The sequence below is a fragment of the Struthio camelus genome, chromosome 4, assembly GCF_040807025.1.
Source record: "Struthio camelus isolate bStrCam1 chromosome 4, bStrCam1.hap1, whole genome shotgun sequence".
In the NCBI taxonomy this organism is placed as follows: Eukaryota; Metazoa; Chordata; class Aves; order Struthioniformes; family Struthionidae; genus Struthio; species Struthio camelus.
The window spans coordinates 68510410-68525409 of record NC_090945.1 but is presented as its reverse complement, the minus strand read 5'-3'; the positions used below and the strand labels follow the sequence as shown (position 1 = coordinate 68525409).

The window sequence follows — 15000 nt, the reverse complement described above, 5'->3', positions numbered from 1 at the left end:
TAATCTTGGAAAGCTTTGTTACTAGTGACAGTAATGGACACTGCCTTTCACTGAAGCAACTCTGTGATACACTGGAGGATAATTAGGCTGCTGTTCCTTGGCAGCCTGAGTAGGTCTGACAGCTTGTTGCCCTGTCCTACAGTTTCTAGTAAGTTGTCCCTTCTCCTGCACTGGCTTCGGTGCTTGTCTGGGAGCTAGTCACAGAGATAGTATGGGAGCTTTCACAGACTGTTAAGCCAGAAGAAAAATAATTTGACAATAAATAAATAAATGAAGGACTGCCACAGCCTTTGCCCGCAAGATGCTTTGCAGACAAGAGTGCTCATCTCGTAGCCGCAGGTGTTCCACAGCTAGTAATCCTGCGCATGCTCAGACCGAGGACGAGAGCCCGACTCTGGTGACGTAAGACCAGGCAAGCTCGGAAACAAATCCTGAACAGGCTTTAACCAACATGGCTAGCCACAGATTTTGCAAGACAAAGACAAGACTTGCCATTACCCAAGCAGTGACAGTACTCCCTAGCATGTGGGATTCAAGACATACAGTCCATATACATGCACAGCAAACACCACTGTTTAGTGTGGCTTTGTATTTTTTGTCTGTTTTATGATAAATTCTTATTTACGTTACTTAGTTTATGTACACAGGACATAGTTATAGAACTAGTACCTCTGAATAATATTCCTTAAAGTTTCCCAATTAGACTTTGGCTGTAGGGAGGAGTTATATTTACATCATATGGTGTTTAGCCAACTGGTAAATTCTGCTGATGAATTAAAGTGCATCCCTGCTAATGAATTATACTTTCTAGTATACCAAAACAGACACATGATACCAGCTCTGAGTCTCAAGCTAAGAAAACACAATGGCTGTCTTGCTCCTTCCCTGCTACACGGTTGTTTATTTTTAACTGTTGGAACTACAGTAAAGGTGAAGCAATACGTGCTGCCTTATCAATTGAAATGAAGCTCCCATTTTAGCAAAGTACGGGAATTTCTAAGCCCCAAAGAAGCTTCTTAACAGTATTAATGACTTAAGGACCATAAAGCTCTTCTGGTACAGATGGAGAAAAAGCTCAAAAATAGTTAAATGGTTTAGCACGTGCAATAATTTCTTCCCAACCCCAGTACATACAGGAGTATTTGGAAAAGCGTTTGCTACGAACCAGTAAGTTTTAATCATTTCTGTGCAAGTACTTGAATTTTAACACTTAAAAGTCAGTCTTTAAACAGAAACTGCTCTTATACATAAGACCACTCTCCAGAACAATTCGTTAGAGTGGGAAGAGTGCTGATAAGCAATCTATATTTCTATATTTCACTGACAAAGACAGTAATTTCTGTTAGAAGACGCAAGATTTTTGTGTTTTGAAGACCTACTTGGTTAAAATAGCCTTTTGCTGTTGGAAAAAATTAGTAATATCCTTTGCTGAAATAAAAACATTATACTGCAGTAATGAGAATCTAAAAGTTTTAAAACATCATCCTTAGGCTGATGAATGAGGGAAAGACTGTGTAGATTTTGTCTTCGCTTAAAAAATAACAAAGAAATATATGTTAACCAGCTATAAAGTCTGTCAGACATAAGAGTTAGAAAAAAACCCAAAATACTGATGCATCCTGAATTTTGACTCCTAGGCAGGGAGGAACTTGGTAACCTCTCTAGATCTTTTATATCTCTTTCTGTATTGCTGAACTTCAACTAAAACCATCTAAGATGTTTATAAGTAATAATTTATTTAATGTAAGTACCAATGGAACTACATGTTAAACATGTAGAGTGACAGTAGTAAGTACGTATCTAGCATCTAAAACCTGCTTTTAGATGTTCAGGAAGAACATACATTAAAAATGTATCTACCTATGCTAAAATACATTTTTTTTTAACTTGTAAAAAAAAAAAAAAAAAGATTCAACATTCAATCACTATTTCCTAGCAAACAGAAAATTTGAAAATCTCTTGAAGAAAACTTTGAATGTGGTCCTTAATTCAAACCTCTGATTCAAGGATGTATGTGGCAGGGGCTGCAGTGCCTCCCCTGCCCCCAGAGCGTTTGCACAGGGGCTCCTGCCCTTGCCTTGCTCCCTGGCGCTGGGCCATGCCCCCTTGCTCTGCACACCGACCCTGACTTGCAGACTTGGTTTCCCTGCCTTGTCCCCACGAGCCTTTCTGGCCACCTGAACTCTTAGCTGAAACAGAGTCCTGTCACCAGCCTCGCTCAGGTCCCACAGGACTGAGCCCTGCCAGCGAGGCCACTGCCACCGGCTGCCTGCCATAACTCCTGGCCCCCAGCCCTCGGCCCTTGCTGCTCCCTGGGGCTGCAGCTGACAGGCAGCAGCTTTGCCATTAGCACAGAAAATCACCTTGGCTCCACATGGCAGGTGCCAGATGTAGCAGTAAGGAAGAACAAAAAGGTGCTGGCATCTTAAAATGGGGAGCAAGGAGACAGTGGCAAAGATCCAGGCTGAGCCTAGCAAATGAAAGGGAAGAAAGGCAGAAGTAGAGAGCAGTGACCTAAAAGCTGGGCAGAAAGGGAGACAACGGCAATTCTGGGAAGAGGTCAGAAGGAGAAGACAACAGCAAGCCCAAAGACAAGACAGAGGTGAGGAATATGGCAGTGGGATGGACTGTGAGTGGCTTCAGGAGTGGTGGAAGGTACAATGAGAATAAAGACAAGGGGCAGAGAAAGCAGGGTGAGAAACACTTTCAAGTGCTCATCCACCTTTATTTTCTATCATTTCATTAAAAACATAAAAATTCAAAAAACAATGCATGTTCTAACGTATCAAAGATTCCACATGGACTACTGATAAATTTAATAGAAGGGTCAAGGAAAAGATTTTCTACTTCATAGTAAAGGCTAATCTGCACAGAAATATGCAGTGAAGGCCTGTTTCTGAGAACAGAGATCTAAGCCATAGTAACCAACAACTATCTGTGTAAGAGGAACACAAAATACCCTTTGAGCATCACTGGCAATCCATTTGCACACACTATGACAGATGGAACTTAATACATTTTTATTTTTTGGAATGTTACCCAATCGCAGAATAAATGCCAAACAAGATTTATATTGTTATTGCACTGAAAAGTCTCAAGAACTTAGGTCCATAAAATATTATGGCACTTTCACCAGTCTGCCATCTTTTATCTGTTGTTTACATTTTGCTCTTGAACTGATAATAGCCTCTGCCTTGCAGCTTTGGTAGTTTTAGTCGTGCCTGCAGTACACTATAGAACTGGGACTTTCTGCATCTGCTAAAACTCTTTAATTTCCTCCTGCTCCAGCTGCAAATCCATTTAAAATGAACAGCCTGTACCAATCTGCTTTTCAAGTCTATGGAAGTAAAATCTTCATTATGCTGGCTGATCAGCAGCTTCTTCCTTCCACCTCCCCCAGCCTACACCAGTGTACTTTCGTCTGTTAGCAGATCATGATTGACCCAATTAAAGGCTTTTTCTGCTAACAGAAAAAAAATGAAAAATGAAAAAAAACCAGCACTCTGGTTTTCCATTCTGCATAACTGTGGACACACCAAACTGACCAGATGGCACAACAGTTCTGCTTGTGCTTCGTCTCATTCTCCTGTTCACTTTTGCTGCCTAGCAAGACAAGCCAGTTATGCTTCCTTATAAAATTAGACTGAAGGAAAGGAAAAGAAAAATATGACAAAAGTGAAACAGAAAATCAAAGTCAAGTAATTCAGCTGTGAAAATCTCTGGAGAATTAGCTCAAACTAAGGACAAACACACAACTTTATCATATTTGGTGATCCTACTTTTATTTTAGAAAAGGAGGGTGGTGTTCATCATTCTAGAATCACTCTAAGTACTGGTGAGGTACAACGCTCACTTTATACAGTCAGTACTCATTTTTACGTAGCTGAGGTACATCGCTCATTTGATATAGTTAATACTCATTTTTACACAGCTGCAGTGCAGATGAGTCTTAAATCAAAAAAATTCAAATTCGTACCCCTTGCTTCCAAGTTGAGCCAATTCTGATTTCTGCTCCAGATAACTAGCCCACCAAGCCCCCAAATCTAAGACTTACTTAATCAGTCTAATTAAACTCTAGTTATGTATGTGACACACACATACATTAACAAACATGCATACATTAAAAATAGGGAGAGAATTCATTTAAGAGAGTAAAGGTTTCTTTTGTTTGTTTTTGCATTATTGAATGATTGCCTTATTCCCCTCTGCTATCCAAACAACCAATCCAAAATAAAAGTAAAATATAGGCTTTTACCTAAGACCCTGCCTAGTAATCACTGTTGCTTTTATCAGTAATGTATATACAACAGATAAAAAAAAAAATACATTGAAGCATCTTTCAGCTAATTATCAGAATAACAGCTATTTGTAAAATGGGCCCAATGCTTAGATATGTCTTACATTTTGAAAAGCCTTTCTTAGCTTTCTAAAAGTGGCCAATCACCAGATTTGACATAAGTCTGAAGGAGTAACCTCTGATTTTAGGACATGAATTTCTACTGTAGGACATATTTCTAAAATATAATATCTTAGCCACTTCAGTATGGAAGAACACGGAACCTCCCTTCCTTTTCATACTAAATGATCAGTACAAGTAGAGTATTTAGCTGTCAGAACTTGTTAGTAAATATGTGTGGTTATGACGTATTTTCACTTTGGAATGTGATGAAGTTGGGAAGATTGATGGAAGGGTAATTTCCTCTGTTCTGGGTAGCCTGCACTTAATCTTGTTATGGAGGCAAAATCAGCCCGGTGTCACTTTATCTTTATGGAAGTGGCATAGCTTAGGAGGAAGGAAAGGAGCTCATCCTCACCAAGAACCGAGACGGTCATAGTCGTAAAAGCCCACTCAAATGGCTATCAAGTAATGAGTCTTGTCACAGTGCTAAAAACTAGTCAGGACCTCCTACGTGAAAACCTGTGCATTTCAAGAAGGTGCAGAATAAATGTAGCTCTCCAACAAGACGTCTGGATATGATAAAATCAGCATTTTGTACTCAGGATCCTAGATCAAGCTATAATTTGCCTTCTGCATGACAGAAAGGCCATACCAAGGCAGTACAGGCAAAATAAGCAGTGCAGGCTGAAACCCTTAAAGCCATTAGTGAATGTCAAGATCTACCTTTATAAAGAAAGTTATCCCCCCAACTCAAACAGAAAGCAATGCCATTTTTCTTCTGAATAAACTCCTACTTTAGAATTTACTATCTGCCAGGAGAGAAAAATATTGACCCTCCCATAATTTTAAGGGCTTTTTTCCTTTTTAAGGTGTTTTTGCAATAAAAAAAGATTTAATGTGTCTAAAAAGCTAGACAAAAAACTGTTTCTCAGAAGTGGAGCTCTTATCCATCACTGCTTTGGTTTGTGTCCAGAGCTTTATAAAGAGGAGGCACAGAGCCTGAAAATTGTTCTTCAAATGAAAAATTTCTATACGAAGCAGAAGAAAGTAAGGCTTTGTCTTTACTTGGAAGCTGGAATCTCCTTAATGAAGCTATGAAATTCTAAAAAGGTTCATCCTGGTCTAGTTTATTTCAATTTAATAAAGTAAGTAAAAATAAAGTGTGGTTTTATATCTTAATCTGTACATCTCAATCTCCACCAGGGTATTTGCAATACAATTGTGTCATAATATTATGCCACTTCCAGTTTGTAAATTCTGATAGTAAAGTACTGCAACTGCAAATTAGTTTTGATCATGACTGCCACCTGCTATTAAGGAGAGCTGCTTTTGTACATAGCCAGCTGTTGTGTTGAATCCTATTCTGAGTGCAGAGATCAGTGTTTCTGCTCATAATCACTAAGAATACCAATAAGCAAGAGAGAACTTTAATTCTTATTTCTTTTATTCTTGCATACAAATACCATAATGATATTTTATCCAATGGTTTGACTGAGACAACACTGTTTCCAGCATTAAACACAAACTAGGAAATACTAGCTTTATATTTGCAATTGTGCTGTTAATATATGCGGAAAGTGAATCAGGCAGTTAGTAACAGATGACAGAGAGGAAAAGGGAGACAAGGAGATACAGAATGCAAAAATAATAAACAAAAGAAGTAATGCGCTTATAAGAAGGAAAAGGGAAAATGCAGGACGATTGTATGACTTCAGCATTGCAGATTTTTGGTTAAATAATTTATATACAGCATAACAGCCTCATTCAATATAACAGCAGAAATACACTCCCTCTAATGCTACCACTCAGTAAAGGCAATAAACAATACTATACAAGCGAGCTGAGAGCAGCACGCAGTTGAAGGCAACAGCGTCAAGACATACAACACTCACAGAGGAAAACGTTTGCAGCTATCGTGAAAGTAAAGAACATCACCGGAAGATTTCTGGGATCAAAATCATTCAGGTTTATGCTACCTGAAGACTAGGCTCGCTTTCCAGGGACTATTAATAAAATGAGCAAGTGTTACCATTATCCTGTGTTTTGAAACAGATGCTTTTTCATAGTCTGTTCAACCTATTCTCTCAAAACTTGTTTCCCCTTTTCCAAGTGAAAATGAAGTATAAACCAAAATATATGAAGATTCCTTCAAAAAAAACAAGTCTCTGGTGACACATTGCACTCTGTACTTTGATTATATTTTTTTAATCTTTGCAGATTTCAAGCATGAAATACAAAAGTAGCAGATTTCTATTGATACTAAAAGGAGCACCTATCCATATGAATTAGTGTCTTTGTCAGCATTTTAAAAGGTAGCACAAATTATAGTTACACAAGCTCAAGAACACTAACAGGCACCATGACTCAATCTGGTGCACTCAATCTCATTTATGTTAACACAGTCTTGGTGTAAATGCTGAAATATAGCTTATTGGAAGCCACCGGCAGTAAATGGCGCAAAAAGAACATACCACTGCCCATTCCTTGCCAGTGGTTTCCTTAATTCAGGATGATAAATCCTATCAGCTAATACACGATAATTCTCAGGTACTTCAGATAGCAGACAAAAAAAATACTGGATGACAAAAGTCACTCTATTTCTCATATTAGAAAATATTTCTTTGGGTTTTTAGTTCATTTTATGATCTGTATTATTTTAAACAGTCTGACTAAATGACTACAGTCTTCAGTGCTTCAGATTTCTGACGGTTCGTTGTGTGATATTGCTGGGGCCTTAATAGTAGAACTGCAAAGGGAGGTTATACCAACATTGATTAATATGTGCTCGATGTAGTCCTTGTCCCCACTGATTTAGTATTACATTAGATAAATGAAATTATGGAGTATGTTAACAGCACGTTATCCTAAAGGTTCACAGCTTTTTTTAGATTATAATATTTAATATTCTTCATTACACTGAGCTAATGAGAAAAGCTCTGCTTCAAGACATCATCTTTCTCCAGGACAGCACTGAAGCAGCATGTCCTCAAGATGTACTGAAGATAATGAAACTTGAACATACACACAAAGCTACCAGAAGAAATTTTCTGTATTCACTACCCACTATATGGTTCTGAGCATGAGCAGTAGGTGGCACTGATGGAACAGAAGGAGGTGGAACTAAAGCGTGGTGCTAATGGTTTTGGAAAAGAGTAAAGCCGAGTTTCATTCCTCTTAAGTTCAATACCAGGATTATTTGGGAGGGCATGGAGAGGAGGACAAGAATAACAAGTCTTACCACCTGTGACATTAACTTGATAGATATTTTCTGCATATCTTAAAAATTACATTGAAAGCTTTAAAGAGAAAGAAAAATAATAATAAGAATTCAGTTCCCAACAGTAACAGCAATTAAGTTATTTCTATTTTGTCATCCACATCTACCTGCTAACACTTACAGATCCATCACCAATATCTAATGCCACTTCCAGTTTTTCTTGTTGAGTTTTTTTTTTTTTATCTTAATCATAATTTTGCCCTTTTAATTAACTCAACCCATTGCTGCCTACAGGAATTAAACAAAAAGACAAAAGGTTTGTTGTTTGTAACTTAAAAGATTTTGGTCCATATGTTTGATCATATTAAACAGATTATCAAATCAGTAAGTGATTAAAGTAAATGGAGAAAAATGTAAAATAAAGAGATTATTCTTTTCTTATAGTGTTCGAACGCAATAGATACTGAATTTGATTCATTAGTTATATAACTTTTGAGAATAATCAATTTAGTTGTTCTACACAATTAATGACAGAATAATATAATGAGTGCATAAAGTTAATATTTCTTCAAAGCCTTAATTGTTTAGAATATTGAATAACACATTAAGAATCTTCTATTTTGATTATACAAAAGTGTACTCAAACTGTTACCTTGATTAATCATGCTATATTTATTATGTTTGCGACAAGCCAAGTGCAGGACTTGACATTTGCCAAATTTTGGGTTCTCTGGCCTGTGTTTCAGATTGTTTCAGATCCTCCTTTTTCCTTCCATCTGGATACTCTTACATGGAAAAGGTATAGCAAGCAATAAAGAATAAGAGAAACCTAGGACTTCAGCCTAGTGAGAAGTAGTCTTTTTTCCAGGCTACATCTTGCTTAATCTTTTTAGTTCCACAATCCTGTATCTCACTGCTAAGCTGCTGCACAAGGGATCATCGTTATAAAGCAGGCTACTGTTTTGAATCCTAACTGGATGAACTACCTCTGAGAAGTCTTAAATCAGACATTTATTCAGATACATCTTTTGTGCCTGCTGTGATATAAATACAGCTAGTAATTATAATGGCAAAGCAAAACATTCCTGGTATTAATGGTGAGATTTCCAAACATCTCTTAATTTGGTGTTTACCAAATGTCAAGCTGCCAAAGAGTGCACTTTGTGACATGCAACCCTCCATTTGGTTCAGTACAGTTGTTCTCTGTATACAAACAGAAGCTACCTGCAGAGGACGTATATATTTAAAACTGAACTCTTCAAATCCCAGAAGTTGAGCCTACAATATATAGAAAGGGATTCAAACTATTGGTGGGCTTGAACTAGAAACAGCTTTTTTAGCTGGTAGAATTGTAAATGTGTGGGTTTTATCAATAACAATAAGAATACTTAACATCACCAGAATGGAGAATAATCCGTTCTGCATAGAATATAAGAAACTGTAGATAGCTTATTTTCCACAATTCTTCTCTTATTGCATGGCGTTTTCCAGCATTCAGCACTTCTGTCCATCTCCGTCCCTAGGGGAGCTTTCATTCTAGCACCGTTCCCATTGCTTTGCTGAATTATGCAACAACAGAAAGGTTGAGCTAGTCCGTATGCTTCCATACATATACTAAATTATGTCCTTTGAAAGGATACTAGCTATTACAGTTTTTCATATGATTTGAATATATATATTTTTTTACAGTGCTACCCCCTCTTGTTGATTTTGGAATTCAGAAGACAAGACATGCCTTGGTTGTCCTACTGCTCGTTTTATGCTGCTGCTTTGGTATTATCACAGCAGAGGGATTTTTAGCCTCCTGCCTTAAAAAAAACAAACAAACACACACCAACCCTTTGCCTTGGCCTAGCTGTATGAAGACTGTGTTGCTCGCTGTGGCAACACACCTGATTTCATTTTACTATTAAATATTCAAAATCTGTTATTACAAGTGGGCCAAAACAGGCAAAAGTCAACTGCCTGCCCATGTAACATGCCAGATTTCATCTCAGCAAATGTATATACATACATGGGGATATAAGTTTTACATAATTTTAAAAGAATCCCTTTGTGCAGCTGCATCCTTCAATTAGTGTCTTTTCTGCTGTTTGCTTTTTTCCCCCCGTCATTCAATTTTTCCAATTTCAGGCAAGTGTAGAATTTGGAATATCTTGTAAATTCCTGAGGACTGTATTCACTTATTTATCCTGTCTTTCTCTTTCCTATCTCTTGCTCCCTTTCAATTTTTCTTTAATCATAAATCAGCTGCTGACAATCCATACACAGCTGGCAAACATAAGATTAGCACATAAATCATCTGTGATCTTAAACTTTGGTTAAAAAATGGTTGAAATCTCCTAATAAGTACTGTATTACTATTTACCAAAGTAATTTAAAAAAATCACACCTGCACCAAACAACTATGTATTGCTTTCAGACTCCTTAGATTTTATAAGAATTAGAGAGCAAAAATACATATAAATCTAGTACAACAGCATATATTCTTCCACTGAAACATCTACCTAATTTGTGCATGGAAGTTCAGATCACAGTCCTTCCTCGAACTGAATCAGCTTGGGTGCAGCAGTGTAACACAACACCAGTAAAGACGCATCAGTGCCCTAAGTGGAAATGCACTTCCTAAAGCCACTATAACTTTCTTCTCTTGTGGGAGAAGTTGAAAAAGTTATATTTAAGGCGGCTGTTATCCACTACATATGCAACATAATACTCACATGTTATCGTCACACAATTATATATTCTGTCCAGAACCACTTCTTTGTTTTTCTTTTATACATGAAAATCATATTTGATGTCCCCAAGAAATTGTTTCCTTTTTACCTTCTCCAAAGCAATCATGATCCTACAGACCTCTAACAAATCCCTCTCAGCTGACTCTTTTTCAGGATGTAAAATACATTCTCCTTGATCGAGCCTGAAATGGAAGCTGTTCAGTGCATTCAAACGTTCTTGTGCTGCCCTTCTCTTTACATTTACCAGTTCTGCTTTATCTCCTTTCAGAGGAGGAAAGGCAAGGAGCACTGAAGATGCAGGAGAAGTCTTAGAAACCCTGAAAAAGGTCACGGTCATTGGAGCATATTTGCCTTTAAGAAGGTATGTATGGATATACACTGACATATGTACACAAACACATTGAATTTTTTAGTTGGTAGTGCTTTCTTACCTTTACAACCATAACCAGCTACTTACTGTCTCTAAAACATAAACTATAACTTTATGGTTTAGACATAATCTATTAATGCAGAAGTAGACTTCTGGCACATCAGCCTCAGGGTGCACAAAGGTTTAACTTTAACTACATACAAATCAGCAATTTGTTTTGGAGCAAAAGTGCAGTTTTGAAAGAAATTCCATGATAATTCCCATTTACTATGTGATAGCTAGAAACATACAGTAATTTTGATATGTGTGAACTGGATTTCTTCAGTAGTCAACTCCACCTGGAAGCTCTGCTCCAGGTATACACCAAACATGATGCACTCTCTAAGGAGGACATAAGAATCCAAAACAGTGATTGGTCCGTGGGTCCACTTTAAACCATGCATGGGTGGGGCTGTACAGTCCAGGGAAATGGGCTATATTAACTTGGAAGTAAAAATCCCTGAACTGCACATAGTGTAAAGACAGAGGCTGCAGACGTTTAAATCTACCAAGTCATTTGTGACAGCATTACTTGCTAATGTTGACATAGTCTCTCCGCCTTCTTCTCTGCAGTCCAACTTTATAGTAATGAAAAGCCTCTGACTTTGAACCAACAGCACTCTTGCAGAGGTCTGGGCACAGCTGCTCATACATACAAAAGCACATTCACGAGACAATTGTCTAATCAACTGGAATTTTGAGTTATCATGATTCAATCTACAAGCACATGTGGTGTGCCCCATTGTGTGTTTTAAGCTGTTATTTCTCTTCCTTAGTGCAGTTATTTATGCACAGAATCCAGCATGATCAAAATAGTAGGAAAGATTATTAATTGTAATGTTTTGGGGTCCCCCTCTCCATGTGACTGTAGAAAGCATACTGCCAGACTGTCTTAAATGCTATGAGGCATTATTTGAACAAATGTAGAACAGAAACTTGATCACAGTGTTTTGGAGAAAAATCCTACCCTGGCCACCCACCGTACAAATACTGAACTGATTTGGGACTGTGCAAAGTTCCAAATAATCTTTTCTACTTCTTCAGATTCTTGCTACTATTATATCTATAACCCACGTTCATACGTTATTAATTCACATACATCAGAGTGCATTAACCTCCAGCTGTTACAGCAACTGCGTCCCCCTACAGAGCCAATTATAGGCTTTCCTGCTGCTGCATAATATCGATTATTCTCCCAAAGAATAATATAATCTTAAATAGTTTTTTCTACTGAGTAAGACAGTGAAAGAGCTCAAGAAAAATGAATACAGTTGTAATTATATATTAATCCTGTACAATCACATTGCATCTTCTATATTAAAATCCATTACTAATGAATGAAACATGCATGAGAAAGAGTAATATATTTTATCAACAGAAAAATCACGGGGATTAACAAATTATATTTGAAAAAATTTGCAGCTGTTTAGCTGCATTATATTATTAAATTCCTTTGCTCCAAGAGAATTGATTGGTGTTTTGCAGTAAGCCAAGATGTACACATTCATAAAGAATAAATCATTTCCAGCCCCATCGCAGACACATCCTACCCGTGCGGCTCATCCTCGTTGTGATAAGTTCCAGGCTGAGCTACAGAGTCACAGAAGCAGGATCACTGTCAGCAGAGCTGTTTTAAAAGCAGGTGGAACAAACAAACATCGCATGTTTGACATGCTGTTCTTCAGCGTAATCAAAGCTTCCAGACGTGGCTTTTGGCTAAAAGGCTATTTCCCCATTCTCACTATGAACACCTCATTTAGAGCTTTATTACTTATCTGCTTAGTTTCCTCAAAACTGAAGAGAGCACTAAGATAATAAGCCTAAGAAGATAAAACTTAGGTTATATGAGACAAGATAGGGAAGGCCAAAGTTAAATTAATGTTTTCAAAAAAAGTATGAGTAATCAATTAATGACAGCATTTGTTTCTGTATTTATTTCATCTTTCTGAATATCTTCCAAGACTTTCTTCAGAAAGTGGGTGAATTCTTGATGGCAATGACATCAATAGTAACTTTGCTATTATTTCTACTAAATTCATGTTTTCACCCAGTGTAGTTAAGGACTGAGCCTAGCATTTGTACTAATTTAAAAACAAACAAACAATTCCCCCCACCCAAAAAACCCCAAAACGCACACAAGCCAACCCCATGTTCCTGTGATATATCCCTCCTACAGTATATTAGTTGCTTTATTGCATGATTATAAGCATTGTGAATTAGCCTTGATTATCAATGGAAGTTTTTTAATTTGTAAGCTTGCCCCCCAAATCTAAGGTATATCTCAAAGCATGGACAAACATGAAATAAATGATAATCCTAGTGCCTTCTACCTAGTACCTTCCTGCATGGTATTAAAGATTTAAATGGCAATGCAGAAGTGCATCAGCTATCTCTTGAATGATCATTTAATTGTTAGAATGCTGATCATTTGTTAACGTTCTATAAAACAGTACAAATTGTACTGCTTATTTTTAATCATTAAACTTTATCTATGAGTCCTATTTCCTAACTAAACTTTGTTTTTCCCCTAAAATTTGTTATGCAGGCTGCAGCGTGCATCTTGCAAAATCAAATAATTTCATGTTAGAAAAGAATAGCTTCTTCCTGATATATTGCATAATTTACATACTTTAAAAAAGCGGTTGCAAAAAGAAATTGTCTGATTAACCAGGGAGCCTTTGAAGCAGATTGGACAATATCTTAACAGCAAGAAATACAAGATTTACAAAACAAATAGACTTGGTAGAGAGGGCTTGCAGCTTTGTAAGGAAGTGACAGGTATCTTTCTCACAAGAATAAGAAAAAAAATAATTATACATCTGTTAGAGGCTTTGATTTGGTTCAGTAATCAATTCAATAACAATGTTTTCTGAGACTACATCTTTGGTTAATATTTCTGCATAGGTATTATGATCAGTGCATAGTCAATTGAAACAGTAACTTTTATTAAAACAAAAAGATGGAATAAGATTTTTTTTTTGAGAAGGCACTTCTGAAATGCTGTCATGACTCTCTCGCAATGCAGTAGCATTAGCTCAAGGCTATCTTAGATGAGATGCATTTAATTTCATCCCAGCACTTTTCTGTTTGATAAAGCAAACACATCATTTGAGAGGGCTGCTGGCAGGACGCTAACTTCTTGGCGGAGCAGCCTGTCCCACAGGTGGATGCAGAGGGACAGAGCGCCTCGTGGGACAGCATCATTTGTCAGAAATCACGCAGAGGGGGTGGAAAAAAGCAGCAGCCCAAAATATGAGATTATTTTCTCTAACTTCAATATGCCAAAAAGGTGTGGTCAGTGATACTGAAAACTTCAGATAAAGCCAAATAGACTAGTAAACTTGAGTTTTATTTACCCATATAAACTAATCTGACTTAAAGGAAGAGCACAACAAATCACAATAAAACAAGAATGGAAAAGGATCTAAGAAACTGCAGATGACGTGCTAGCTGCTTTGTCACAGCTGCCTCAATATTTTGAGAAAGGAAAGCAAATATGGCTTTAGTCCCTAGTTCCAGGAGGCCGCTGCTAACAGCGGATATGAAAGAAATTGTTAATTTCTCCTCCTCCTTGGGAAGGTGTTCATAATGGAAACAAATCTCTCTTGATCTTTATGACTTACCAGAAAACTCACAATACATGTCAAAACCCCAAAACTGTCTCATCGGTGAACTTTAGTGACTGAGAAAATACCCTGAAAGTCCCTGATCTCTCTACTTCTGAGAGTTATTTTGACAAAATAGCTGGGCAGAATCCAATTAGCTCCAATATACTAGTATAATTATTAGCAAAACAGTTGGAAAGATCCAACTCTGAGAACTTTCAGACAGTAACTAGCCACCTGCTGCACAAAAGCTTTCCAGGCATAGACAAAAGTTAAAGGATTTGCCTCCATGGCTTGAGATGTAGGTAGCCTCTTTGAACCATTCATTTGAACCATATACTTGAGAAGGCCCCTTTGTCTTCACAGTGCAGATGACTGTTCCTGGAGAAGAAGTATAGCTCTGTGAAGCGTGATACAAGGAAAAAATGCTTGGCCATACCCAAATTCAGTTGTCTCTTCAATAGCTATTTGTTGAAAAAATGGAAAAAATATTATTGAAGTACACCTAGCAGAAGAGGAGGCTGAGTTCAAGAGCATATTAGTAATGTGGTCTTAATTAAAGTTTATGTCCACATTACAGATCACAAAATATAGTACACAGCTTGATAAATCTCTTGCAGATTTTTTGGAAA

At 37.3% G+C, this 15000-nt stretch overlaps 1 protein-coding gene across 5 annotated transcripts in view; it reads right to left on the bottom strand.

Moving 5' to 3' along the window:
• The window catches only part of KCNIP4 (potassium voltage-gated channel interacting protein 4), a 434674-nt gene that overhangs the window by 117526 nt on the left and 302148 nt on the right, over positions 1-15000 (bottom strand). Inside the window, exon 1 of one of the 5 annotated variants that reach the window (XM_068943283.1) lies at positions 12314-12364. The exons of the other annotated variants lie outside the window; for them this stretch is intronic. Coding sequence (XP_068799384.1) covers positions 12314-12326 — 13 coding nt within the window. The 5' untranslated portion in view covers positions 12327-12364. Of the gene's footprint in view, positions 1-12313; positions 12365-15000 lie in introns of those variants that run through there. 5 annotated transcript variants of the gene reach the window in all.